The sequence below is a fragment of the Cygnus olor genome, chromosome 5 (assembly GCF_009769625.2).
Source record: "Cygnus olor isolate bCygOlo1 chromosome 5, bCygOlo1.pri.v2, whole genome shotgun sequence".
Classification (NCBI taxonomy): Eukaryota; Metazoa; Chordata; class Aves; order Anseriformes; family Anatidae; genus Cygnus; species Cygnus olor.
Genome location: NC_049173.1, coordinates 54,664,229 through 54,689,292, shown reverse-complemented (window position 1 = coordinate 54,689,292; position 25,064 = coordinate 54,664,229). Strand labels below are relative to the sequence as shown.

General features: G+C 42.8%; 1 protein-coding gene across 3 annotated transcripts; it reads right to left on the bottom strand.

Moving 5' to 3' along the window:
• Window positions 1-1,697: 1,697 nt before the first annotated feature.
• FADS1 (fatty acid desaturase 1) lies at window positions 1,698-20,312 on the bottom strand. Of its 3 annotated transcripts, XM_040558276.1 has the most exons (13): window positions 20,183-20,312; window positions 15,296-15,388; window positions 11,380-11,490; window positions 10,637-10,834; window positions 9,699-9,800; window positions 9,397-9,525; window positions 7,531-7,591; window positions 7,326-7,402; window positions 6,402-6,499; window positions 5,989-6,085; window positions 5,309-5,388; window positions 4,750-4,875; window positions 1,698-3,800 (listed from the first exon to the last, which is right to left on the bottom strand). In XM_040558276.1, the coding sequence occupies exons 3-13, from the start codon at window positions 11,440-11,442 to the stop codon at window positions 3,749-3,751; spliced, it is 1,083 nt and encodes a 360-aa protein (XP_040414210.1). In that variant the 5' UTR covers window positions 11,443-11,490; window positions 15,296-15,388; window positions 20,183-20,312; the 3' UTR covers window positions 1,698-3,748. The 3 variants fall into 3 exon arrangements, with proteins under 3 accessions (XP_040414210.1, XP_040414208.1, XP_040414209.1); XM_040558274.1 differs by lacking the exons at window positions 15,296-15,388; window positions 20,183-20,312 and adding an exon at window positions 14,357-14,634; XM_040558275.1 differs by lacking the exons at window positions 9,397-9,525; window positions 15,296-15,388; window positions 20,183-20,312 and adding an exon at window positions 14,357-14,637.
• Between the last annotated feature and the right edge of the window lie 4,752 nt (window positions 20,313-25,064).

Sequence of the window (25,064 nt, the reverse complement as noted above, 5' to 3'; positions counted from 1 at the left end):
CTGCGATGCCCCGTGTCCCTTTCAATGCCTTACTGCCATCAAGTGGCTGTTTTGCAGTGCTTAGGTTCTGTGTTTCATGTATGAATTGAAAGGGATTCCACTAAATGGCAAATTTGTGTCCCTAAAATGTGTATTCCAGTGCATGGTCTGAGAAACTGAAAGGGGTTTGGGACTTGCACTTTGATATTGTAAAACTTCAATATCAAATGTCTCAGAGTAATCTGCCACTGCGGAATTTAAACAGCCAAGACTGATCACAAAAATTGAAGAGTTGTCACAGACCTTATTTATCCACTTAAGCTGTCTTGGATTGTTTCTAGCCAATTCAGTGTATGCAGAACTGCTTATCTTGATTCAGCTTCCCTTTTGGTCTTACCCTTTTGGATGTGAATCAGTTCATCATGTTATTTTCCCTGGTTAGTTGGGCAATTGATTTACTGTATCGTGGATGTTTCCTCTTTACAGAGACAGAGAAGACAAAAGAGCCTCCGAAGTCTTAGGCACTAAATGGAACTTAGGCATATTGCTGTCGTCAAAGCTGTTAATTCTTAGGTCATCCTAGCCCTGGGAGTAGCTTAAATTTATTTGAATTTTCAAAATTAAACATCCAAATAATAATGTTCTGACTCTGGGCATTCAAGATAAAAAACCATGTGCTGGGCAACACCAGCACTTCAACATTGGTGAATACTTAACAGCTTACTTGACATACAAGCACATTTTTTTTCCTACTTACCTCTCTTGTCACAATCCATTTGATAAGTACTTTCAAAGCTTCATGTACTGAGCTGAAGCCTCCAAAACATGCTGGAAGTACTCACATCCTTATAAAGTATATATTTGACTAGAACACTCTATCCAGCAATGAGAGAAACGTAAGGTCAGTTCCCTCTTTTGTCAAAGATCAAAAATTTGTCCTGACAAAAAAGGAAAAGTTCCTTTCTTGCCTCTTGAAACCATTCTACTTACATATCTGAATTAAAGATTCACTGGTCCTCAGAAAAAAGCAGAAGTGAACTTTACTTCCAAACCTGTTAATTACAGCCAAAATACAAGACATAGCATTCTAGCTCCACTTGCTACCAGGATTATCTGTGTGGTTCATCCAGTAGTCAAAATTCAGTGGTGTGAAACTTGAGTTAGGGAGATGCAGTCCCTCTAGAGGATCTTCAGAAAACATCCTTGTCCAACTTCTTCCATGTGCATGAAGAGCCTAGCCCGGGATATTCCATTATAGAGCTGAGACATTAAACAATAGCTATCCTAACATAACAAGACTTTTGTCTTTTGTGGCCTATGGCCAACATTCCAAGGTCAGAGAAAACTTTTGGCAGTGCTCAGTAACACAGATCTTTAAAAATGACTTCTTATGCGCCGAAATGATTTAAAATGCAGTCAAACATCAGTATTTCACCCACTCTCCATTCCACAACTGGGTGATCCTGCCCAGGAAATAAAGAACAGCCAAAGCCATGAGGCTTGCTCCTGCTGCTGAGATAAACAGAGCCACTCTGAAGTTTCACCTGAGAGCTAACAGCCTGTTGAAGGAAAGTCCTTAGAACAGCTCTTGATTTCGTAAAACACGTACATTGCTACATATATAGTAGTGCAACTTCTAGGAGTCAGGAATCATTTTTACCTCCCATCATCCTGGTGGAAAAACTGGTATATGTTTTTTTTTGTTGTTGTTTTTTTTAATAAGATTCATTTTGGTTTATTATTTGTACTGCATACTTCACACAAGTTACAAAGGACGAAGCTAATTAAGTGTTCCCTTCCTCTGAAATACAAACGCTGAGTTTTATGACAGTTCTCTTTCTGCAGCTGTGGACATTTATTCTACATTTTAAAGAGTGATGAATCTTGCACAAACATATTTTACGGTGATGGCAGAAGTAATTAGTAAGATAAGGAATTTTATTATTTCCTCCATCAATAGTTCTAATAAGAAGAGGGAGAAAAACACACAAGGAAAAACAAGGTAAAAGAGTTGTGGGGCCTCAGTTGGGCCTTTGTTGGCCCTTTTTTTTTTTTTATAGTTTTTTAATCAACCTTTATCAATGATTTAATGATATTTTTATTTTTCCATTACAATTTTATTCTGCATTTAACAATAACCTTGGCCTGAAGAGATGCATTTCTTCTATTCCCTCACAAGTCATATTCCTTTTTGACACTGACCAGGGAAGGCACCATTACCTTCCTCAGAATCAACCCCTTTTGGGCACTAACCCACTGTTACTGAGGTAACAGGTCATGGAAAGCTGTCAGGCACACTGTATTAACAGTTAGTAGATTGGCAAAGAAGAGAACACCAAACAGGTGGAAAACTACCTTGTTTATCTACATGAGAGACAATAGGAAAAAAAAGGATTGGTCCCAGAACACAGAAAAAAGCTAAAAGCTTAAAGACAAAAAGGTAATGAAGACATCTTCATTACTGGTATGCTAAGAGCTATATCCCATTTGGTGTAGTAAAGGAAAAGACACCAGGGAAGGCACTAAGGCTAGTTACAACAGATCACATAGTGCATGTCTTTGTGAGGTGTATTTTGAATGCGCATCATCCAACAGAGAAAGTTCAGTAATATTTTGGCTGATGTGTGCCTAAGGGTATGCAGCCTGCTGACTTTTGCTGGTTGAAAAGTTAAAAATAATTTAAACAGTATCCTAAACACTAACATTTTTACAACTCAATTAAATTTGTCTGCAGGTAAGACAGAAACACCTCATACTCCCTGGGCCAGAAGTTCCGAGTTCTCTCTACTTAACAAGTCATCCATTTGACCAGAGTTTCAAATATAAGTGAAGCTTCAGGTGGCCCACAGACTGATTATCCTTTTGCTTCCTTAGGGATCCCTACATGGGTTGAGTTGTGAGCATGGACGTTCCATATTTCTGTTGTCTCTTCTCACTTTTAGTAATTGGTTCAGTAACACGAAAGTATGGCACTGTGAAGGACACTTGCAGAGACTCCATGGGAAATTACACATGGGCAAATAACTCAGAGGCCTTCAGCACAGAAGAGATGTGCAGGGGAGCATTCCCACAGACAAGGGCATGCCCAGCTCTCACATTTACAGGCCTGGGGAATAACCTGTTCTTTCCTGTTTCTCTGCCTCAGTTAGGTCTCTAATTTCTTCATGCTTATTCCTACAGAACTGCTGCCTGCACCTTTTTTTCCTCCTCACCCGTACACATACATATTGGCATGAGCTCTCATACGCTCTGTACTGTCCCCTTGGTTTGGGTACTTCCATTGCCATTGCTAATTGCACGTGGGTTTTTGAAAGTGTAGCACCTACACAATTTTTCCTTTTTGCCTCCACATTTCAGTAACTCCCATCGCATGCTGTCTCAACTTTCTTACTACATTCATAATGAAAGCCACCTCACTGTTACTTAAGAGACTTCCCTCCTATATACTCAGTAAATGCAGTATTAGCAGATAGAAGGCAATAGGTTCCCAGTCCCAAAGAAGCCTCTCCGGCTTGATGGAAGATAAGCTCCTCCGTTCTACTTTTCCTTGTAACTCAACCCCAGAGAAGAGAAATCAAAAAAGCACAAGAAGAATTAAGAACACACCTTTTAAAAAAGTCCATTAAATCACATTCATCACTAGAATTAAGCTGTGTCACCTCCCCACCTCTGGCTTAGCCAGCTCTCTCTCCTTTGTGCAGTATCATCCAGGTGATCACCACAGGAGGCACCAAGGGTGGGGAATTCCTCTGTAAGGATCCTCTGCTTCTTATTTATGTAGATAGGCATCTAGCCAGAGCTCCCCTGAATCTTTCAAAGAGCTGCCAAGAGAGAACCACATTTCCTTAGAAACAAGATAATGAAATACAGCATCCAGGGAACATAACCTTGTGGGACGAATTCCCATCTATAAATTAAGTAAAAGAAATCCTTAGAGACAAGGCAACGTAGTCTACAGCTCCTTGGAAAACATGAAGAAACAAACCACATGGTCTGCATCAGACAAAGACTGGAAGGTTAAAGCAAACAACTTAAGTAGAATTAAGACTAAAGGAGCAAGCATGGCAGAAGAGAAACACATGCTATTGAAGGACAGGGGAAAGGAGGAGGGTTCCCCTCTTCAGGCTTTGTTGTCCACCAGCTTGGCCTCAGAATGTTTTTCTTTGCTGAGAGGGTGGTCAGGCACTGGAACAGCCTCCCCAAGGAAGAGGTCACAGCACTGAGCCTCCGAGTTCAGTAAGCGTTTGGACAATGCTCTCAGACAAATGGTCTGATTTTTGAGTGGTCCTGTGCAGAGCCACTAGTTGTCTTCTATGATCCTTGTGGGTCTCTTCCAACTCAGGATATTCTATTATTCTATGACTTTTCAAGTGAAAAAGAAATATCTGGGAGGATGAGGGAGGGAAAGAAAGGGTAATAAAAGAGTATGAATGACAGTTGAAACTCATCTCTCTGAAAACATCTCTTTTCCTGGAGTATACTCTGAGACAGAGGCACTAGATCTGGCATCCTACTGACTGAAAGCAGAAGTGAAGAAAAGGGACTCTCCGTTAGGTCATTCATACTGATACCTTCTCCTGCTGCTACTGAAACCAATGCCATGACTGAACAGTTTTCCAGTCCCTTTCACAGCCAGCCATACTATCTACAGCTATTCACAGGACTTCTGTGACTCAAGTTGGCTGCCTCTCCACTTCCCATGTCTCGTTTGTTCACTCTGTAATAATTGGACAGCCCTTCACCTAGGGAATGCATTGGGTTGATACATACTGCACTATATCTGCAAAGGCGGTGAGCAGTGGCTTGCAGTGGTACTCAATGCCATGTTTGGCACACAGGGACTTCACCAAAGGGGCCACCTTCCAGTAATTGTGTCGAGGCATTGTAGGAAAAAGGCTGTGGAAGAGAATATGGTGATTTCAGTGGCATCCATTGCCCCACAGAATTCCTACACCTCTTCTGTACCTAAGCTTAGGATGCACACTCAACCTCCCTCTGTGCCTATAGCCATTAGTACTCTGTAGCAGTCCCTCTCACACCACTTCACTCAATATCAGCACTAACCAGGAAGCTGGCAATTCTCAATCACTCCTGTGCCATGCTACTCATATTCAAAGTGGTGTTGGTACTCCCCAGTGCTCCAAAAAGTTTATGACCATCATTTGGATTTCCCATTTCCTCCCCATATGAAGAGCACAAAATTTACCCCCATTTTCCTTTGTTCTTGTCTTAGCTGATAGAGAGAGATGGACCTTGTAGGCTCTTTAGATCTATTATAACTAGCACTCCCCCAAATTCTCTCACATCCCCAACCCCTGCTTCAACTCACTGGTGCTCAATTTGGAAATTCAGATGTCCACTAAACCAGTCGTTGAATAAGGACTGATGAACATTACAGGTTGCCTGGAGCTGAGAGAAAAAAAAAAGATAACATTTAAGTGTTGTTTTAGGAACGCGCCTTCTCTTATGTTTGTCAGACAACAGTAAGCAGGCACAAGTTCCTTATCATCACATGCCTCCTGATTGAATATAGCAAGTCTAAGAGCCATCTCTAGTCAACATAGATGGTCATGATGTGGTATATGATTATTAGGGACATAATTTAGGAGAACAGATGACTTCCCCAGTAAGATAAGCAACCAGAACTCACTGTACAGGTCCCTTCACATCTCTCACTTTAAAAAACTGTGTAATGCCTTCAGAGCTGATATGAGACAGAGCACAGAGAAAGAGAGATCCATCCTTCACACATGGGAAGATCTCCATTTGAAGACCACTGTAGCGTCTCTGGTTCTTTTCCTCCAGAGATCTGTTTAGCATCTGAAGCTTCCATCCCACTTCCGCCTACTTTCTTTGAACATATCACTCACTTCACACAGTGAGAAGAAAACATGAGCAGCTTGTCTATCAGCTCTCATTGCTGCTATGATCAACTCTCTTGGGCATTACATACCCCAATCAATAACCTCTGTCATTCAAAGTCACAGCTCCCTGGAAAGAAGGTCTTACCTGGGTAGAGAACCAGTCTACGTTCTTATCATAATCAATATGCATTGGGATGTGATTCATTTGTGTGATCCAGACAAACCAGTTACTCTCTATGAACCTGTGCACACAAAACACACATAAAAAACATCACTAATCTCACACCTGTGCCGTAACAAGTCAGTACAAAACACTTATTTGTTTAAGATGGTCATCGTTTGATCAGGTTAACACCAGGAACCCCAAACATCTTATCAGTAGATGAGGCCTATGCAGACCTTCTACAGGCACACACCAAACCAACCACCTCTGTCTTGCTGAAAGGAGTAAGGGGGCAGAAGAATAGAGAACAGATGGAAAAGATAACCAGGAGGCTGAAGAGCTGACATGAAGGGAACCGAGTAGAAGAAATGAAGGAATTTGAAGTTGAATGATACCTGACTAACAGATGAAGCCCCAGGATACCCTTCACACCCAGCAAGGGCAGGTAGGTCAGAAAGAATCGGACATAGAAGGTCAGCATCCAGGCCAGGTCCTGTAATAAAGGAAACAGATAAAACTTTATTAATAAAGATATTAAATAGTACTGGTCCCAGTATGGACCCCAGAGGGACAGCACTCATCACTGATCTCCCCCTGGAGGTTTAGCCTTTGACTGCACCTCTCTGGATGCAGCCATCCAGCCAACTCCTTATCCACCAAATACCCCACCCTTCAAAGCCATATCTCTCCAATTTAGGGACAAGACTGTTGTATGGGACCATGTCAAAGAAGTCCAGGTAGATGACATCAGTTGTTCTTCCCTTGTCCACTGATGCAGTCAGTCCATCACAGAAGGCCACTACATTGGTCAGAAACTATTTGCCCTTGGGGAAACCATGTTGACTGTCTCAAATCACCTCCCTGTCTTCCATATGCCTCAACACAGCTTCATGGAGGATCTGTTCCATGATCTTTTCAGGCTCAGAGGCGTGGCTGACCAGTCTATAGTTCCCAGGGTCCTCCTTTCCACCCTTTTTAAAAATGGGAGTGATGTTTCCCCTTTTCCAGTCAGCAGGGACTTTACGTGGCTGCCAGGACTTTTCAAATATGATGGAGAGAGGTTTGGCAGCTACATCAGTCAGTTCCCTCTGGGAACACCTTTTGTTACCCAGCTATGAATGGATCTTTATAGAAGAGAAAGGCTGCATGGGAGGTAGGCTCTCTCCCCCAGCAAACATTATTTCCCTGATCACATACCCCACCTCCTTGACACAGAGACAAACAGCTCAGAGTTGCTCCCAGTAATGCCTCATTTCCTACACTGAAATGTATGCACAAAACTAGAAAAAGTCACCGCTGGCAAAGTGGAGCTAACTTACCACCCACTGTTTCCTCTGTACCACAAAGTAGAATATGTACCACTGGAAGTAAAGAGGCACCAGAGCCGGGGGACCAACTATAATGAAGAAAGAGATTGCAGAGACATTAACCATGCCAGTGTGATAAAAACATTGAGATGAACTGGAAAATTAAGGGCTTGAGCGAACGTTGTCCATAGAACTGCATAACGGTAGGGTTACTCACTGATGAAGAAGTACTTGTGCTGGTGGTTATAAGGCATGAATTTCTTCTTTTGGACACCAAGCTGTTAAAACAAGTAAACTATTCAGGCCACAAGGACATCTAAAGACATTTGTGTATACACTCCTATCTACTTTTTCAAAGAAATGTATGCTTAGATACCTCCTAACCTTTAAAACAGGTATCCTACCAAATTGTACCAGCATCCACCATGCCACTGGCTTCATTTTTCACTGGTACTTCAGTCTATGACTATGATATGTTTTCCAAAAAGAACCTCCTCACCACGCGTTGAATGCACAATAGGTTGGGTAGTCCCTTGCACCACAAACAGCAAAGTGCATTGGAAGCTCTTTCCCTACAGAGGGCACAGTTGCTTAACAACATTCACATCAAAAACCACACAAGGCACAGAGAACAGTTTGCTGCCAGGACAGAGCTCCATTAAAAAGAAGAACCTATGATACTATTAACAAAGACAGCGTGTAGAACTCCCACCTACTTACAATTAGTCTCCAAAGCAGAGAAATTCGCATCTAGACATTAAACTGCGTCTACAGGAACGTGGGTGAACAGATTATCCTCCCTCTAAGACTGCTAATTTTTCAGTGTTCACTGTATAAACGTAACAGATCACATCACTGACTTCCCCGAGGGACTCCAGTACACCCCTGCACATGTCCAAACTCATTCTGAGCAGCAGCCCTCTCTTCAACATTTGCGTAGCTGCTACCAGCAGCCACATGTTCCTGCCTCTTCTTTTGTGATGGTTCTAGTGATCACTTTGATTATGATCCCAATTTGAATTAATCATGAAGACAGGAGGGTTAGGTTCTGATTCAGAAAGCATTTTTACAGCTCTGTTGTCAGGAATATATATCACTGTGCTGGCTTTAATGTACTTAACTTAGAGTGTGTAAGGATTCATCTAAAGTTATACACATGCCTGAAGTATTTATCCACATAATGCAAAGCTAAGAACTAAAATGTGATACACATCTTATTTTTAGACCCTTAATTTCAATACAAATCAGAGAATTTAAGCCAGGTGACAATATGCATTTAAATAACCCCTTTTTTTTTTTAAAGAAAAATAAAAGAAAAAAAAGGACCAGCGAATGCTAAAACCATTCAACTGATTTTAGAGTTGCACTAGAAATAGAGTTGGACTCCAGGTCGGACCCAGTCTGACACTCACTGACAGACTGAAACAGCTTCTTTGATCAGTAAGTGTAAAAGTTCCAAATAATCCTTGGTTGTGAACTGGTGCTTCATTTCCCAAAAAAGCTACAATTAGTCAATTTGATCTTGTTAAAGAGAAAAACTTGCAACTTTATCTCCATGCAATTGCAGGCCTCTCATCAGAGATGTATGAATTTGTCATTATGACAAATATTTCACCTCATTTTAAAACAGTTACTTTTACTGAAATTTTAAGACTAAAAATCTCAGAAGGATTACTAAGGAATATTAGGGACTAGTGGAAGGCAAAGTAGTACTATATAAAAAAGCAGGTCAACTCTAACAGTGTTAATTATATTACAAAAGCCATTTTCTGGATGTACTCATTTTACAGAAGCATGTGGTTTTTTAAAACCTTCAGAGAAAATTTGGAAGATTTCAGCCCACAGTAATAATGTATTAAGGGAAAAAAAAAACATAGAAAACTGCTGCAGCATTAAGTATATGGAAGTTACTGATGCATCAGAATTTTGTTTCTTCTTGTTTTTCAAAGACCACTAAAGCCAAGACGCACTCTGAACAAATTCCTGAAATACTGAGACCAAACCAACGGGTCACTAGTCTCCCAGCTCTCTGCAGCTTTCCAGAGCTGCATGCTGCAACCTCGCAGACACCGCCATGTCTCACCTCTACAGAGAGTGTTTTTCCCAAAGCAAAAAATAAGGGGTGCATGTTAACATCAGGGTCCTTTCGGAAGCAGTTGGGTTTAGCATGGTGCTGGAAGTGGAGGTGATTCCACCAGCTGGCTGGTGCTCCCTGCAGGAAGGGATGAGAATATAATACCATTTAAAAAAAAATGTATCTTCTGCCCTTAGCCCGCCCTCCCAAGTAGTTCCTTGCATCTCCTTCCTTCTTGTACTGAGATTGTTTTTGACTGTAGAGACTCCTTGGCTAGTCTCTGGCAGTCACTCTCAGCACTGGCTGCTCACCTTCAGATGGCCAATCACAAATTTATGCACCAAGTGGTTCCATCTGGATTCGCTGAAGACGGAAAGATGTCCAAAATCATGCTGGAGCCAGCCAGCCTGGGCCTGGAAGGGGAGGAAAAAAAAGAAAGGAGAAAGAAACAAACAAAAAAAACCATCAGTGCTGCTGGGAGAAAAAGAAGAGGTGGGAACTTCTGAAAAGGTGGTTCTCTTCACTCTCTCCTCATGACTTTATCACTGGTTAACAAGAGCACACTGTCACAAAGAAGCATTTCCATTACTAATACCCCATCCAAACAATTATCAATTACTGTACACCAGTGCAGTCCAGACTCTGCCTAATGACTTTTGCTCACAGACAGTTGTTTTCATGAGGAAAGAAAAATCCCGAAAAATGTAACGCAGCTAAAAAACAGCTTTTATTCTCTTACAAAACTGCACTGGAATTGGCAACGAAGTTTCCTTTAAGGAACAGCTTGCTGCTGCCTCCTCTAAGTAGTTGTAATTCCAAGAGGATCAGCTGGCCACAGAAGAAATAGCTGGGGCTTTCAGAGCTGTTCTGCTCTCTCTCTAATTCAGTGTAGGTTCCCATGGGAACACAGCAACTTGGCTCATGCACAGTTCCTTCGAGTTCTGACACAAGGGACCTCAGAAGTGTAGCATGGCTTACACAGAATGAAGAAGGCTGGGAATAAGGAGGGCTTTGACAGACTACAGAAAGCAAAAAGCAGTGGGAAGCCCACTCTACCTGAAAATCACGTCATGGTACTGTAACTTAGCACCCTCCGTGGAACTCAGGGAGAAGCAGAATTTTGAGAAGTCCACACAGATCAAGATTTTCCCTGTGCTTATGGCAACGTGGACCTCATTCTCAAAGACTAGCTTTTGGTATTTCTGGGGCTGTTTTTTTTTCCCCTTCATTTCAGTGCCTAGCTGCTTACCTGGACAGTGCCTAGAAGCACTGCAGAGATGAGGAAAGGCACTGTGGATGATCCAAAATACCAGATGGTGAGCCAAGCTGCAACATCCAACAACAAGATGTGACAGAGATGCAGCATGAAAAAGGTGCGGTTGGGTTTGAGAAGTCCCATCTTCTCAACAGTTGCACGGAGTTCACGGAAATCTTCTACCAGCTTTTTCTGTAGGGAGAGCCAAGAGTGAGCGTGTGCTGGCCTGAAAATGCCTCAGGAACCGTAAGAGGAGTTCTGTTTCCCCTCTCAAGGAGCAATGTGGCAATGGGTTAAAGCTGAGAGTCAGTCACTTAAGAGACAAACCTTCAGTAGCTATTTTATGACCCCTGAGTATGCAAGTACCTCTGTGACAATGAAGAGTTTCTTTAGCTGACTGCATTTACCCTCTCAGTTCCTACCGACAGATGACAGATGCTGCAATAATAAAGGAAATACTCTGCCAGTCTGATTTTCCTTTACATACCTGTGATTCTGAGCACAGCTCCTCTGCCACCCTACAACAGGAAAGCTGCCTAAGAGGCCCCAAAACTCTAGGCCACTAATAATGACATTAAGTCAAGGGGAAGCCTCAAACTGACAATGATTCTACAAGACGCTATCATTATTACTAGTGATGAAGTATCACTATTTTATGTACAGGTATCTCAGGCTGCCAGTAAGAGAAAGTAAACAGCAGAGTTTCGACACAAGTAACAGGGTTTTAAGATACTTACATTCTTGCTGGGCTCAAAGCTGGGTTGATCTGGTGCCAACTCCCCAATCAAGAGGGGGCTCATGTACTTTCTCACCAGTGCCTTGTCAGGATGAAATGCTATGAAAGGATCCTGAAATACAGATATAGGAAGAGGATGAGAAAAACAACACTGCAGGTGATAGCAAAAGAAAGGTATTTCATGACATTTAGTAGAAAGCAACCCAACTAATGGATCTGGCTGGACCAGATATTTCTGCCACAAATCTTACTGCTTTCTTCACACTATAAATGATCACTTGTAGCTGAATTCTCTGTATCAGTTTCTATGTGGATGCTGTGATTATGGATGACAGGGCCCCCAGCACAAGACATGGACATATTAGAACAAGTCCAGAGGAGGACCATGAAAATGACCAAAGGGCTGGAGCACCACTCCTTATGAAGACAGGCTGAGGGAGCTGGGGTTGTTCAGCCTGGAGAAGAAAAGGCTCCGGGGAGACCTTATAGCAGTCTTCCAGTACCTAAAGGGGACTACAGGAAGGTTGAGGAGGAACTTTGTCAGGAAATGCAGTGATAGGACAAGGGGGAATGGCTTTAAACTAAAAGAGGGTAGGTTTAGATCAGATATTAGGAAGAACTTCTTTACATTGTGTGTGGTGAGGCACTGGCACAGGCTGCCCAGAGAAGCTGTGTTTGCCCCATCCCTGGCAGTGTTTGATGACAGGCTAGATGGGGCTTTGGGCAACCTGGTCTGGTGGGAGGTGTCCCTACCCATGGCACAAGGTTGGAGTTAGATAGTCTTTAAGGTCCCTTCCAACCCAAACCATCTGTGCACAGCTCACCAAGAAACATCGGATCACTTTCATCTAACTTCTGAATCTTAAAATTTCATGTCCCGTTGAATCTCAAGATCATCTCAACCACATACTCCTGTCTCTCTTTTGCCTTAAGTGTCTGTCTTATTTGTCCTCACACTACATACCATGAAAAAAAGATCAGATCACAGAGAAGGGGAAAATATTAGCACAAAAACTCAAGTAGCTAGCTGAACTGGGAAGAATAATGGAACAAGCAGGGCACAGATGGTCCTGATAACCCACAACAGTCTCTCAGAAGCCCCACATTGCCAAGAAAGCACGTCTGGAGCAATCTCCAACGCCTATCCTTCCTTTAAAAGATCTCTAGTTAAGAAATGGGTTCAAAAGGAGGCTGATGCGGCTAGCTCCAGGTCAGCTCTGTTGCACTTCAGATGTACCATCACATATGCAAATAACAGAGGAAAAGAAATGAATAAAGAAGAAAATGTGAATAAAGGAGGGAAAGAAGTGAGAGGAATGTTCATTTGCATTTTCTCACTGAAAGAAAAAAAAAAGGGAGGTGTATGTGGGCCGGCCAGAGAAGGATGGTACCACACATTTAGACCAATCATTACAATCAATGCAGACTGTAAAACCTGGCAGAGCAGTCTCAATGGGAGGCTGAGAAACGGACGACTACATTCTAGAAATCAGAGCACTGTAGTAGCACTTGGCAAACTAGAAGGAAAAGTGTTCTTTCTTTACTTGTTTTTGGGTGTGTTTTTTTTTTTAAGGGGAGAGATAGCTTTTTGTGTGTTTTTTTTTTTAATGGAATTTACTTGGCTCAGGTTCCTGAGAGGTCAGCAGTTCAATTGCACCCAGCAGCGACACAGATCATAATGCCTAAAGAATGCAGTCGGCTACAATCATACCACCCGGCTGCGTTCAGCCCTACATGCTGGCAGCCACGACGAGCAACGCGCTTCTGATCACACAACGGCAACGGAGCTTACAAAATGCATGTGCACGTCCTGACCTCGTGAAGTATGTGCAAATTCACATATTATCTTTGGCTTTACGCTACATAGATATTAAGGAGTGAAGGAAAGCACTAGGTCTCAAGTGCCATCCTTTTCTGCTCAGTGCCTAGCGTTAAAAGGGACAAAAAGGAATTGAAATGTAGTCCAGAAAAGCACTCGAGATGGAGCTTCACATCCCATACCTGCCCTAGGGTCCAGTTACTTACACCTGGAGAAATGCACGCTTCTTTTATTCTGGGGGGAAAGACACAAGCGGACAAACAGAGGAACCACAAAGACAATCTACCACACGCCCCGCTTTCAACTCTAACAATGATTACTCACCTTTGGCATTCAGACAAAAACGATTTTTAAAAAAGATTTCGCCCACTTGTAATCTCGTGGAAACGCTGTGCTGGCTTTTTGAAGTTAGGGGCTTACCTTGCTCCTACAGTTACAAGGAATAATTCTTCGAGAAGCTAGGTCTTAGACTTGCAAGGAATAATTCTTCAAAAGCTAAGTCTTACAGCTGCAAAGAATCATTCTTCCTATGCACATAACAGCAAGCTCAGGTGTTTCTTTTCAGATCTGGTCTATGGCTAGGTGTGCATAAAGTGGGAGCATTTCTACCATCTGTCTGTGTCCTAAAACTGACTGTTTCTCCCTGGATTTACACAGCCAGCCACAGACACCGTACCTGCACACATCTCAGTTACTCCTTCAGAAGGGAAGGAGCGATGCCAGCCCTTCCACAGCCCCAGCAGCACCCTGCACCCTCGGTGCCTCCAGAGAGGAATCACAGAGTCATTAAGGTTGGGAAAGCCCTCCAAGATCATCTGGTCCAACTGTACCCTTTCCACCAATATCCCCCACTGACCCATGTCCCTAAGCACCACGTCTGACCTCTCCTTGAACACCCCCAGGGACGGTGACTCCACCACCTCCCTGGGCAACCCGTCCCAACGCCTGACTGCTCTCTCTGAGAAGAAATGTCTCCTCGTTTCCAACCTGAACCTCCCCCGGCACAGCTTGAGGCCATTCCCTCTGGTCCTATCACCGGATACCTGTGAGCAGCGGCCGACCCCAGCTCCCCACACTCCCTTCAGGCAGCTGCAGAGAGCACTAAGGTCCCCCTGAGCCTCCCCGTCCCCAGACCAAGCACCCTCAGGACGCCCCTCACCGTGGCGTCCTGCCCGGCGTAGTGGCTGATGACCCGCGAGCCGCCGGGGTGCCGCCGGTGGAAGCGGCTGATGTCGTACACCTTCCTGTCGATCACCAGCCACCGCTCCTGGGGCGGCGGCCCGCGGGCCGAGCGCTGCGCGATCTCCTCCCAGGTGAAGCGGCGGGGCGGCGGGACCGGCCCGGGGGCCTCCATCTTGGGGCGCGATCGCGGCTCCGGCTCCGGGCCCGCCTGGGCTCGGCCACCTCCGCGCCCCTCGCCCCGTCCCGCTAGCCCGCCCCCCATTGGCTGCCTACGCGCCGAAGCCCCGCCTCCTCCACGCTCATTGGTCTGCTCTCGCGGTGTGCCCGCCCCTTTTCGCACCCCGCCCCGCCCCGCGGCCGTTCTGCCCCCTCAGGCACAGGGGGCAGCGCCCTGGGGGCTGCTTTGGGGAACCCGGGAACTGGGGAAAATGGGCCCAAAACTGCTGCCAGCCCGGAGCTTAAAACTACCTCAGGGCTATAGCGTGCTGCTGCTGCGCTGCAGCTGAGGAAGAAATAATTCGGAATATTATATGTAACATAAAGTATAATGTTAACATTGGTGTTGGTTATCGATATAATTGATAATTAATATAAATTATAACCAATTATATCGATAATTATTAATATTAATTACCGATTATAATTGTTGATATAATATATCAATATATGATTATAATAGAATGTATTGCACGGTTATATATCATATAATATATGTGTAATAATATACTATGTAATAATATAGTTTATGATATTGATAATAGTAATTATTATATAGTAAATGCTATATTGTACTGTGTATTGTTTTATATGATTTTATATATTATTTTATATATTACATGGTGTATTACATTATATAATGTATTGCATAATTATATAATTGTATATATATATATAATATTCAGGATATATTATTTACCTAATAATTTTGGCTTGCCTAAGGACTGGTTGGCTGCAAGTCGCATTCCTTGAGGTGTCGGTACTGGCGCGAGTGCTGTTCATCTGCCTCTGCCTACAACCAGGAAAATGGGAGAGATGCAGCTTGATCAAATTTGCTGGTTGTGTCGCATCATATCGAGGTGATACAGGGGGTAGGAAAGGGCCCTCCGCAAGCCACAAGGGCAGGCTGGCAAGAACATCAGGTAGTTTCACACGAGCAAGTGCAGAGTTCTGCACTGCGAGGTAAAAAGCATGGGGAAAGGATCAAAATAGGATCAAAGTCCTACGCTGCTTACTAGTTGGAAAGGACAGAGGCTGGGTGGTCAACGTTATATGCCAGGTAAAGACACAGAAACTGATATTATTTGCTCATTTGAGAAAATACCACGGATAGGATTCGGAGAAAGCAGAAAAGACCAAGGAGCCACGCCAGATGCACAGACTGTGCGGCGCTACCTACACCCAAGTCGCTGCCTTTTAGGACAATTTTTTAACCTGTTTCTCCTCACTTCTGGACTGAGGACACCTCATCACTCCTGCTCCTGCTTGGTTTTGTTTCCCCTTCCCAGCACATCTGTCTCTCTCTTCAGTCTCTCCTGCCTCCCCCTTCAGCCCTTCTCGTCTCCATGGCTAGATGTGCCACGTATCACATTATATCATATAATATCCCTGCTTGCACAGCTGAGAATGAGTCTTCAAACAAACAGCCCTAGCAGCAGACTATTGAATAATCGTGGGAATTCATACATATACATTGCATATACATTGAAATGACTGCCTCCACGTTCAGCTCCCTTATTGCCTTCCCTCGCAAGCCTTCTCTCTGAACTCTCATTGCTGACTCCAAATTTCTTTGTTTTCACTCACACCTTCCCATCTGACCTAGATAGAGCAGTTACTGTTGTCTGTAACCATAGAAACAAGGGATCACTAGACTGCATCCCCTCATTCTGAACATCACCCTGTTACTACACCAAGTCTTTCCAGCTTGGAATTCTGTGCCTGCACAAAACACTAGATCAAATATCTGTTTTTTCTTCTTTTTTTTCCTTCCTTTAGCAGTGCCACAGCTAATACCTCAAGTTAGGCATCTCTGTTTATACACATCTGCACTGTTGTCCTTGAAGGAAAAGGTTCTCTCCTAATCTCAGCAAAAAATAAATGTCGTTTTCTAATATGTTGACTGCTGACTGTCTTGCAAACATAACCATAAAAGCATTGATAAATGATGTTTAGCATCTTCTTAAATTCAACCATTATATTCAAAATAGCGCAGGAATAATTTCTACTTCTTCCTGATTATCTATTGCACAAATGAATAATTGTCACAAATTTAGTTAATATTTTCAGTGTGGCTTCTCATTACGAATATGGGTGGCACAGTTTTCTTTTCCTTATATACCACAACTGAAAAGAAAAAAAAAATGAAAAAAAAAAAGATTGTTCTTCTTATACAAGTCAAGCCTTGGGAAATTTGTTTTAAGGGATCTTAACAGTTATCAAAAAAATACGACTGAGTTTGATAAACTGCACTCTTGTTCCCCTTACAGGGCTCCTCTGATTTCAGCAGGACCAGAAGCTAATAGTGATGTTAACAACTTATTTACAGATTTTCCCAGACAAATTATGTAATGGAATTAACATTAAAGCTTTTTCTGATATAAAATCCGTGGCTTTGTTTGTTCCCGCAGTAAATGATTCAGTCCAAGACATCTTGCAGGCTACTTGAACCATCCAAGTCTAAGCAGCGAGGGGTTCAATGTCCTGCTACAAGCTGCCATTTGTCAGCAGTGGCTGGTTCTCTTACACTTGCCATACCCAGGATCTCAATGGGCCTCACATAGGCAAGAATGAAGTCTTTGTAATAAAGAGTGCAAGGAAAAAACAGCTGCCATTATATACTTACTAACATCCTACATCCAGCTGTGACTACCTGCATTAACAGTCAGTCTTATATTTAATTTAATTGCCTTTCACCTAGGTAAAAACAGACCTGGCTGCTCCGTTCTTCCAGCAGCATTCCCTCTTTTCAGTGCTCTAACTTGTTTTACCTCCACTACTCCCATCTTCATTTCTCCTTATTGTCATGTTCTAGCCATGACCCAGCTTCCCAGACTATCAGGGACCACTGAAAACCCGTGGGAAGATAGATGATCTTTGTTTCAGTCTTCTGACCTGGGTGCAATTCATTCCTAACAGCCTAGATGGCTGGGGATCACCACAAGTCAGAGAGATATTAAAACTCCTCGTGTCCCTACAATCATGTGGCTGTAGCAGTTTCAGATACCCAAGTGACCTCGGTGATAAGGGATCACTAAGTACATGCATGTGCGCTGTGGCGTCAGCAAAGAGGCTGAGAACAGGATCAAGGTGTTAAAGGAGAAAATGTTAGGATCAGGAGCAGCTCCTGTTTGAACAGAATGAAAAGCTGAAGATTTACATGATGCAGACCATAACCAATGCAATTAAAACAGTTACTCTGATGAAGCAAATGCAGGAGGAAAGCATCAATTTTAGCATCGTTTTCCTTGCAGGGGAGAGCTTGAAACTCAGGAGTTTCAGATCACTCTGTTACAGCTGACTGTAGCACCCCTCTGCCACCAGGCTTAGAATCCACAGGAACATTGGAAGGATTAGCATAACCCCAGAAAACGGGGTAGATACTAGAAAGATTTCCTTTTTCATTGTCAACTGTACCATTATTGGAAATGAGCTGTAATAGTAGAATAATTTGGGCTAGAAAAAATAATATAGGACCTGGAACTACTTGTTTGGCTTGCTAAGACTTTAATTATACTGACAATAAATCCTTGGTTTTGCATGTAAACAGGGTTTATATGTCCATGTTAATTGCATGGAATATTGCTCTGGTACTCTGCCCTAGGACCTATTAAAATTTAAATGCAACAATTATACATGACAGAGGGAAATAATGGATATATTACAGCAGGGACTATTGGAGGAAAGCAGTGATTTGGGAGAAGTTTATATCTTGCCAGAAAAATCATCCAGAAATAAGTATTTATAAGGATGGAAGAGCCAAGATAAAAGTGTGCTTTTGTCCTTCAAAATATGTAAATTATGATTAGTAACTGAGGGAGTAAGACAGTAATTGTTTAGTTTTTCACATTTCAAAGCAAAATCTGAGGAAAGAGAAAATGAAAGAATCCAGTGCTGCTAGCAGGAGAACATCAGTAGGACGGCCTCTTCATTATAAATTATTACAAATTAATTTATACTGATAAGGCAGCACTAAAAACAGAACGTTTATTTCCTTTTTCTCATCCTGATGGATATTTGCAATGCCTGGTGCTTCCCATACCAATTAAGGGTGACTATGTAGACTGCTTCCTTGGCATGCGGACCAGCTTGTGCCCTGACCTGACAGTCCCACATGGCCAATCCAAGATCCACTGCAGAAGGTGAAATTGATGCCAGTGCTGGCAGTATAATGGGAGCTTCTGGATTTTTTTGTTTGTTTGCCTTGTAAAGTTAGACAGCTCTCAGCCAAGACAAGAAAAAGCGTCACCAACTCTCTTCAAAATGCTAGCATATGTCAATGGAAATACTAATCATTTTTCTTTTTGTATCCTAAAAATTGCAGACAGACTGCATATTATGCAACAGTGGAAATCTTTCAGGGTGGTGGTGTTCCTTGCTCTTCAGCACTGTGTATCCTATGCCCATGCTTCATTCTGAAGCTCACACATCCCCAGTCTTTATTCAGCTATAACCAAACATCCTCTGTGCCCTTCAAACGCCTGCTCCACGTTCCTCCCACGCGCCCTTCACTCACTGCTCTCTCCTGTCTGCTCCATTTCCCACCAGTTGTTGTGGAGCCTACCAGACTTAATAAATGGCCAATGATGGATCTCATGCTCTTTGTGTTGGGGGAAAGGAGTTTTCCCAACATCTCTGAGGGCCACTGCACAACTGCAGTGCACTGGTGTGCACTCATGCCGGGTTGGGTGCTGCTATGTGCCACTGCCAGCCACTCTCAGTGCCAGAAAAATACTAGTAGGGCACTACCAAAGCCATCCTCCAGGTACCCTAATCCTTTCTAAAAGGCATATTAAAAATATATTATTTAACTTCTCCACTGAACTCTGTAAAGGGACAAGACAACCAACACAAAACATGTATTTTCTAATATTTTAATTCCTCAGAATCTCAGTTTCTTTCCTTTACACCAGCAAATCAATGCACAACACAGAGCAGATACCTAAACTACCATTCTCTTTCCCCTTTCCATGCTAGCTCAGCAAGATGGCCTTCACTTACTCGTTAGCTTATATATTTCTATATTACTCTGAAGAACAGATGTACCCCATCTATGTGTTTCTTCTACAAAAACTTTGCACTCCTCCATATCCCAATTTCCATGCTTTATTGCCTGTTGTGTTTCTCACCATCTTTTCCCTCTTTTCTGACTACTCTCATCAAACTCAGGGCCTTTGTGCCCATTGCACAAATTCTCCGTGCTGTTAAAGCTGCACCACACAACAAATGCAGCCTTTCACCCAGTTGGCCACAGAACAACCCATTCTCTCATTGCCTTGGCTGGTTTTGTGCCCCATGAGCCAAACAAACCCTAGAGCAAGTGCCACATAAAGCCTTGCCAACGTTACAGGCTGTGCTACAGACAGATGACAGCACTGGGTTTTTTTGTTTGTTTGGTGGTGGTTTTCTTGGTTAGTTGGTGGTTGTTTGTTTTGGTTTTTTGATAGGAACCTTTCAGTGATTTGCCATTAAGTTATTACACAATTATCTGTGAAGTATCCAGGGCATCAAATGAAGAGATCAGTATGCAGACTTTGTATCAATGTCCATCTCACAGATACAACAGCCAATTCCAAAATGTACCTACCTTCTTATCAATTTATTTCTCCCAATGGAGGACATGCTTAGGTAAATCTACACTTCAAGCCCAGAGTTTCCATCTGTAGCCAGCCCTGCTTCGATCATCCACTGCTTAAAGTCTTCAGCTCTGACATATGAACTTCCATGGACTAACTGGAAAAGCTTTACATAAACAGAATAATGACTAATAATAAATAGCCACCAAAATACTCTAATACCTTTCTTTTATTGACTAGTCATCTGATGGACTATGACCATCAGTTCATGCTGTGAGCTACAAATAATCCATATCTTTATCTCTACAAGGTCAAAAGAAACCGTGACTTTGAAACCACTTTTGGATACAGAGGACATAACCTTTAATTAGGACACGGAACGAGCAAAAATATTTCATGAGTCTGCAAATTTAAATTCCTTTTAAAAAATCTGGCTTTGTAGTGGATTTCCCCACACACACTTTCTTTCTAACAATAAAATAACCTTAGGGAAGTCTGAAGAAATGTATCCTAAGATAATTAATCATAGTGTGTTTTCTTATTTCTTTTTCTGTGTTGCCCAATGGCCCTCTTATTCTTGTTTGACATCACTATCTTCTTCAGCTTTGCAATTTTCTATATAGAATTATAAAATAATATAGGTTAGAGAGGAGCTCTGGAGGGCTGCAGTCCAACCTCCTGGCTCAAAGGAGAGCTACTGTCCCTCTCAGCAGAGTCAAAGAATCTACAAAATCAGATCTTGAGTTGGTATTAACAGGAAAATCATTTGGATTCATCAATTTAAAGCTGTGCAAAATCTCATTCTGCAGAAGCAGCAGGGCAAGAGGTGCTGCAGATCTCTGTTCTGAACTGCTACCTCAAGTGGAAGTGTTAAAGTAATTCAAATGACCCCACAGATACGCTATAAATTACAGATGAAAACCAGAAATAAATCTTCATATGCACTAAAAAGGTCATTTCATGGTGTGGGGGCTGTACTACCATATTTCTTAGCAAACAACACTTATAACAACCTGACTTTTACAATTAGCGCCCTGTTTCAGAGCTATAGCCTGAAAATTCAAATAATCCATAGAGAAATTACATTATACTCCCAAGCAGAAACTCAGAATATCAGTAGATACATCACACAACAGCATCAAAGTAAAAAGAGAATAGAGGTGTCTTAGAGTTGCTCCCAAATAAAACATTCAGACATGTTACCTACCCCTACCTCTTTCTATTCGCCTTCCGTGGTGGAGCTCTCTTGTAAAAAGATCAGCAGAATGCAAAAGGTAAAAAAGTGTTGACCTGAAAAAAAAAAAAAGCAGGAATATATATTAATGAAAAAAAGTATGTGACTCTCACTGCTGATAAAAGCTTATGTTTCTTTAGACATAATTTCTCATTTCATTACATTTGGAGTTCTTTAAGCGCAACTTCAACACTAAATTCCTCTATACTCTATCAGGCAGGGTTCACTAAAAAACATTTTTAAGCCCCCATCCAAAAACACGAGAAAACAAACTAACATGTCTCTGTGTGTTTGACTGACTGATTTGCTGCATTTACAAATAATTATCAAGCAACTTTACCAATGGGAGAAAGGAAAATAATAAGAGGAAGACAAAGAGGCTAATAGCTTGATAGTTATTCCTTTCACAGAAGTGCACCAATATTATTTTTAATAACCACCCCTTCTGACTTCCCAAAGAGGCAATTGCTGGGATATTTGGTTGCTCTCCCCCTCCTGCAGTGACATCCCATTGACAAGCACATAGTTTTCAAGTCCCAGCTCTCCCTCACTTACCCTACTGTGTACCAAAGCACCAGACAAGCTGGCATGAAATCCCAGACTTCACAACACTGCTCCTGATCTTTACTGATTCCTGTTGCAAACTCTCAAATAAATGGTGTGCTTCAAAGACAGAAAAAAATTTGAGCATATTAACCTAGTCTATGTCATTCCTATGAAATCCTTTCCATTTTATGCATTTCCTTTTACTAAACAGAAACATTCTGAGGACGATAGCACCTAAATGCAAAATGAATATATCTAAAGCATTTCTGTTTGTCCCTTTCATTCAGTTCCACTTTTACCACCAGAATCCATCACTCTTTTTCATGTTTCATTCACTCTGGATTTTTCTGGGCGAGGGTGCTGTTTTCCTGCAGTCTCAGACCACCAGTCTAACCCAGGTTTCCCTTCAGGATGCATTATTTGCTATACAAGTCATTACAGCCCCTGTAACCAGTCAAGTGAGGCTGCTCAACATTTCACATCCCAAATCCTCCAGGCTGGACAGAAAAATTATTTGCTGGCAGGGTTTCTTCCTAGGAAACAACAATGATTAATTTTGTTTATAGCACGATTTTGCAAAGGATGGTGCACAAGAAAAGCTAAGATGGGGTTACGTGCACAGTTTATTTATTCTTAGCTAGATCCAAAATGCACAGCATACATGGACCTCAAAGTTACATAAGGGGAAAAAAAATAGAGTGAAGAAGAAAGAAAGAGAAGGAAAACCCTATTCTTAATGACCAGACAAGGACAGAAGCAATGGGGTCTTCCAGAGAATTGTCTTCTTCTGGACATCCTCTCTGGGAACCTGCTTGGTTTTTAAACAACGGTTTTCAATCAAAGCCACTTAAACCGGTGATCCTGCCTAAGATGATGTTAGCACTGGTTGAAGCACACTTGATGAGGTCGGGAGCTGCATACTCAATGCACGTGTACACGCACATACAAGCCTACTTGACGTATGTTGCAGAGTGATATTTATTGGATTTATAAATGATTTACCTACTATATTATCTAGTAGGCTCTGAAGTTACGAACTAAAAGCTACAAGGTAAAAGGTTTTTTTTTTTTTAAAAAAGGGGAGGGGGGGTAAGAAGAATGAATCACTTATCAATGGCAATTAGTTCCCAGGAGAAACCAGAAATAACAGAAAGAACAAGGTTTTAGAATGCACCTGTGCAAGGTTGCAAAGATAGAAGCATGTGGACTGCACCGAAAAACCACGGCGGCGGCAGCCTCCAGGTGCATGATTACGAGCAAAAGGCAGGCTGTGAGGGCACACCCTTAGCACTACAAGGCTTAAAGCATCCAGCGTGCTGTTCGACAACACCGGTGGGATTGGAATCCTGAAATTCAAAGAACACAGCACAAAAATTAATGGGGAAAAGTTTTCCCGTGTGACATGCAGCAAGCTTCAGCTCCATTTAAATAGCGTCCTTCTGACATGAATAAATGTCAGAGGTCTATTTTGAACCAAACTAAATAAAACTAGCAAGTCTTAGGAAAACATTCCTTTCATTTCTGACTTCCATCATCCCACACCACAGAAAACACTGCTTGATAGTCTGAAATTCTCACGCAGCAATAAGACCAGGCAGAAGCAGAAGAAACCTACAGCACGCCTTGGCATGAGGACAGCACCAAGTGATTCTCACTGGTATAGAAGCGATGCGTGTGTTTTCACTTCCGTCTCCATTCCTATAGCCCATGTAGGGAGTGTAGGTGGGAAGAAAGAGAGGAGAAAAAGATTTTTAATTATTCAGTCACTGTTCCCAGCTTCTTCAAGCCCATGGCAGCGGGCAAAACCAGAGCACTCTTATCTGTGCCTGCTCTAAACTAAGGCTGGTTCTGGACAGGAGCACAACAGCACCATGGCTGGAGATGTATCTTGAAGTTTCACTGAAGGAGGTGGTCTCTTATCGTATGTATAAGCCCCCTCTTTCAGCAGAGACATGGAGTAGATGGCTAAAGAGTAAATAAATACATAGAATTAAAACATTTGATAGTTTACCATATGGTTTTTTCCCCCTACTTTTGCAGACACAGGGCTACTGAAACACAAGACAAACGAAGGTCCAAGCTACTGAACCCAGCATTGCTCTTGTCCTAAGATTTGATCATACAGCAGAAAAACACTTCTATGCTGTAACTTAAGACAGGCAATCTGTAGCCTAAAACATTTGAACAGCTCGTGTATGAAGTCTGCTTGAAATCAGCTAGTGCCTCTAGAGAAAGGAATAATAAGCCTTCCACTTACTAAAGCAAACAGTCACAAGTAAGGATGCTTATTGCCAGGAAAGCTGCGGATCATGACTGCCTTGCCCTGGAGAGCAGCCACAGATATCCCCAGACGTGAGATAGACATCAGCGAAAATGCTGGTCCATTGTTTTTGCTCTTGCACTGCAACGCCTTGCATAACCTAACGACAAGAATTATTTTATTATAAAGTGCCCCACGGCAAAGAAAAGACAGCGCTTTCTCCTCTGTTAATAAAGCATTGCCCTGAGCAGGGGATCGTTAGCTGAGCCTGTTGTGAGCAGAACAAACAGGTCTCCTGCGATGGAAGAAACTGTTGAGTCTGACAGCCCCTGACTCTGTAAGGCAGCATGTCCAAACGGAGGTAAACAATGTAAATTTCAGGCAGAACACCAAAATCTCCCTATACCAAAAATCCCCTTTCTAAGTGCACCGCTAGCTAAGAAGTAAGGCAGTGATTCTTTGGGGGAGAAAAAAAAAAAAAGGGGGGGGGGGGGGGGGGAAACGCTCTTTAAAGCGGGAGCCAAAGTCCTGATGAAAAGAAAACAAACAAACAAAAAAAAAAGGAGCTTTGGGGAGGGGAAGAGGGGGGCGCCTGCCCCACCGCTGCTCGCCCCCCGGAGCGGGCGGCCGGTCGCAAGCGGCGCCCCCGCGGGTTGGCGGCGCAGCCTGGCCGGCAGCCGGCTTTTCCCTTCGAAAGATCGCCCAGGACCAATGGCAGGGCCCAGCCCGGCCTCGGGAAGGCCGGGATTGGTGCAGGAGCTCTGCTGATGCCTGGGGAAACCTCGCCGGTACTGAATGCAGGAGGATGCTGGGGGTGCGGGGGGTGCGGGAGCGGGGCGGGGGGGGGGGAGGG

Bases quoted from the DNA above. Each gene is read 5' to 3' on its own strand.
- FADS1 (XM_040558274.1), bottom strand. From the start codon at position 14,551: ATGGAGGCCCCCGGGCCGGTCCCGCCGCCCCGCCGCTTCACCTGGGAG. The intron at 6,500-7,325 runs GTAAGTTAGCTC...CCTTTATTACAG, and splicing joins TACAGAGGAAACAGTGGGTG to GACCTGGCCTGGATGCTGAC. The intron at 6,086-6,401 runs GTATCATTCAAC...TTGTGTGCACAG, and splicing joins GGGCTTCATCTGTTAGTCAG to GTTCATAGAGAGTAACTGGT.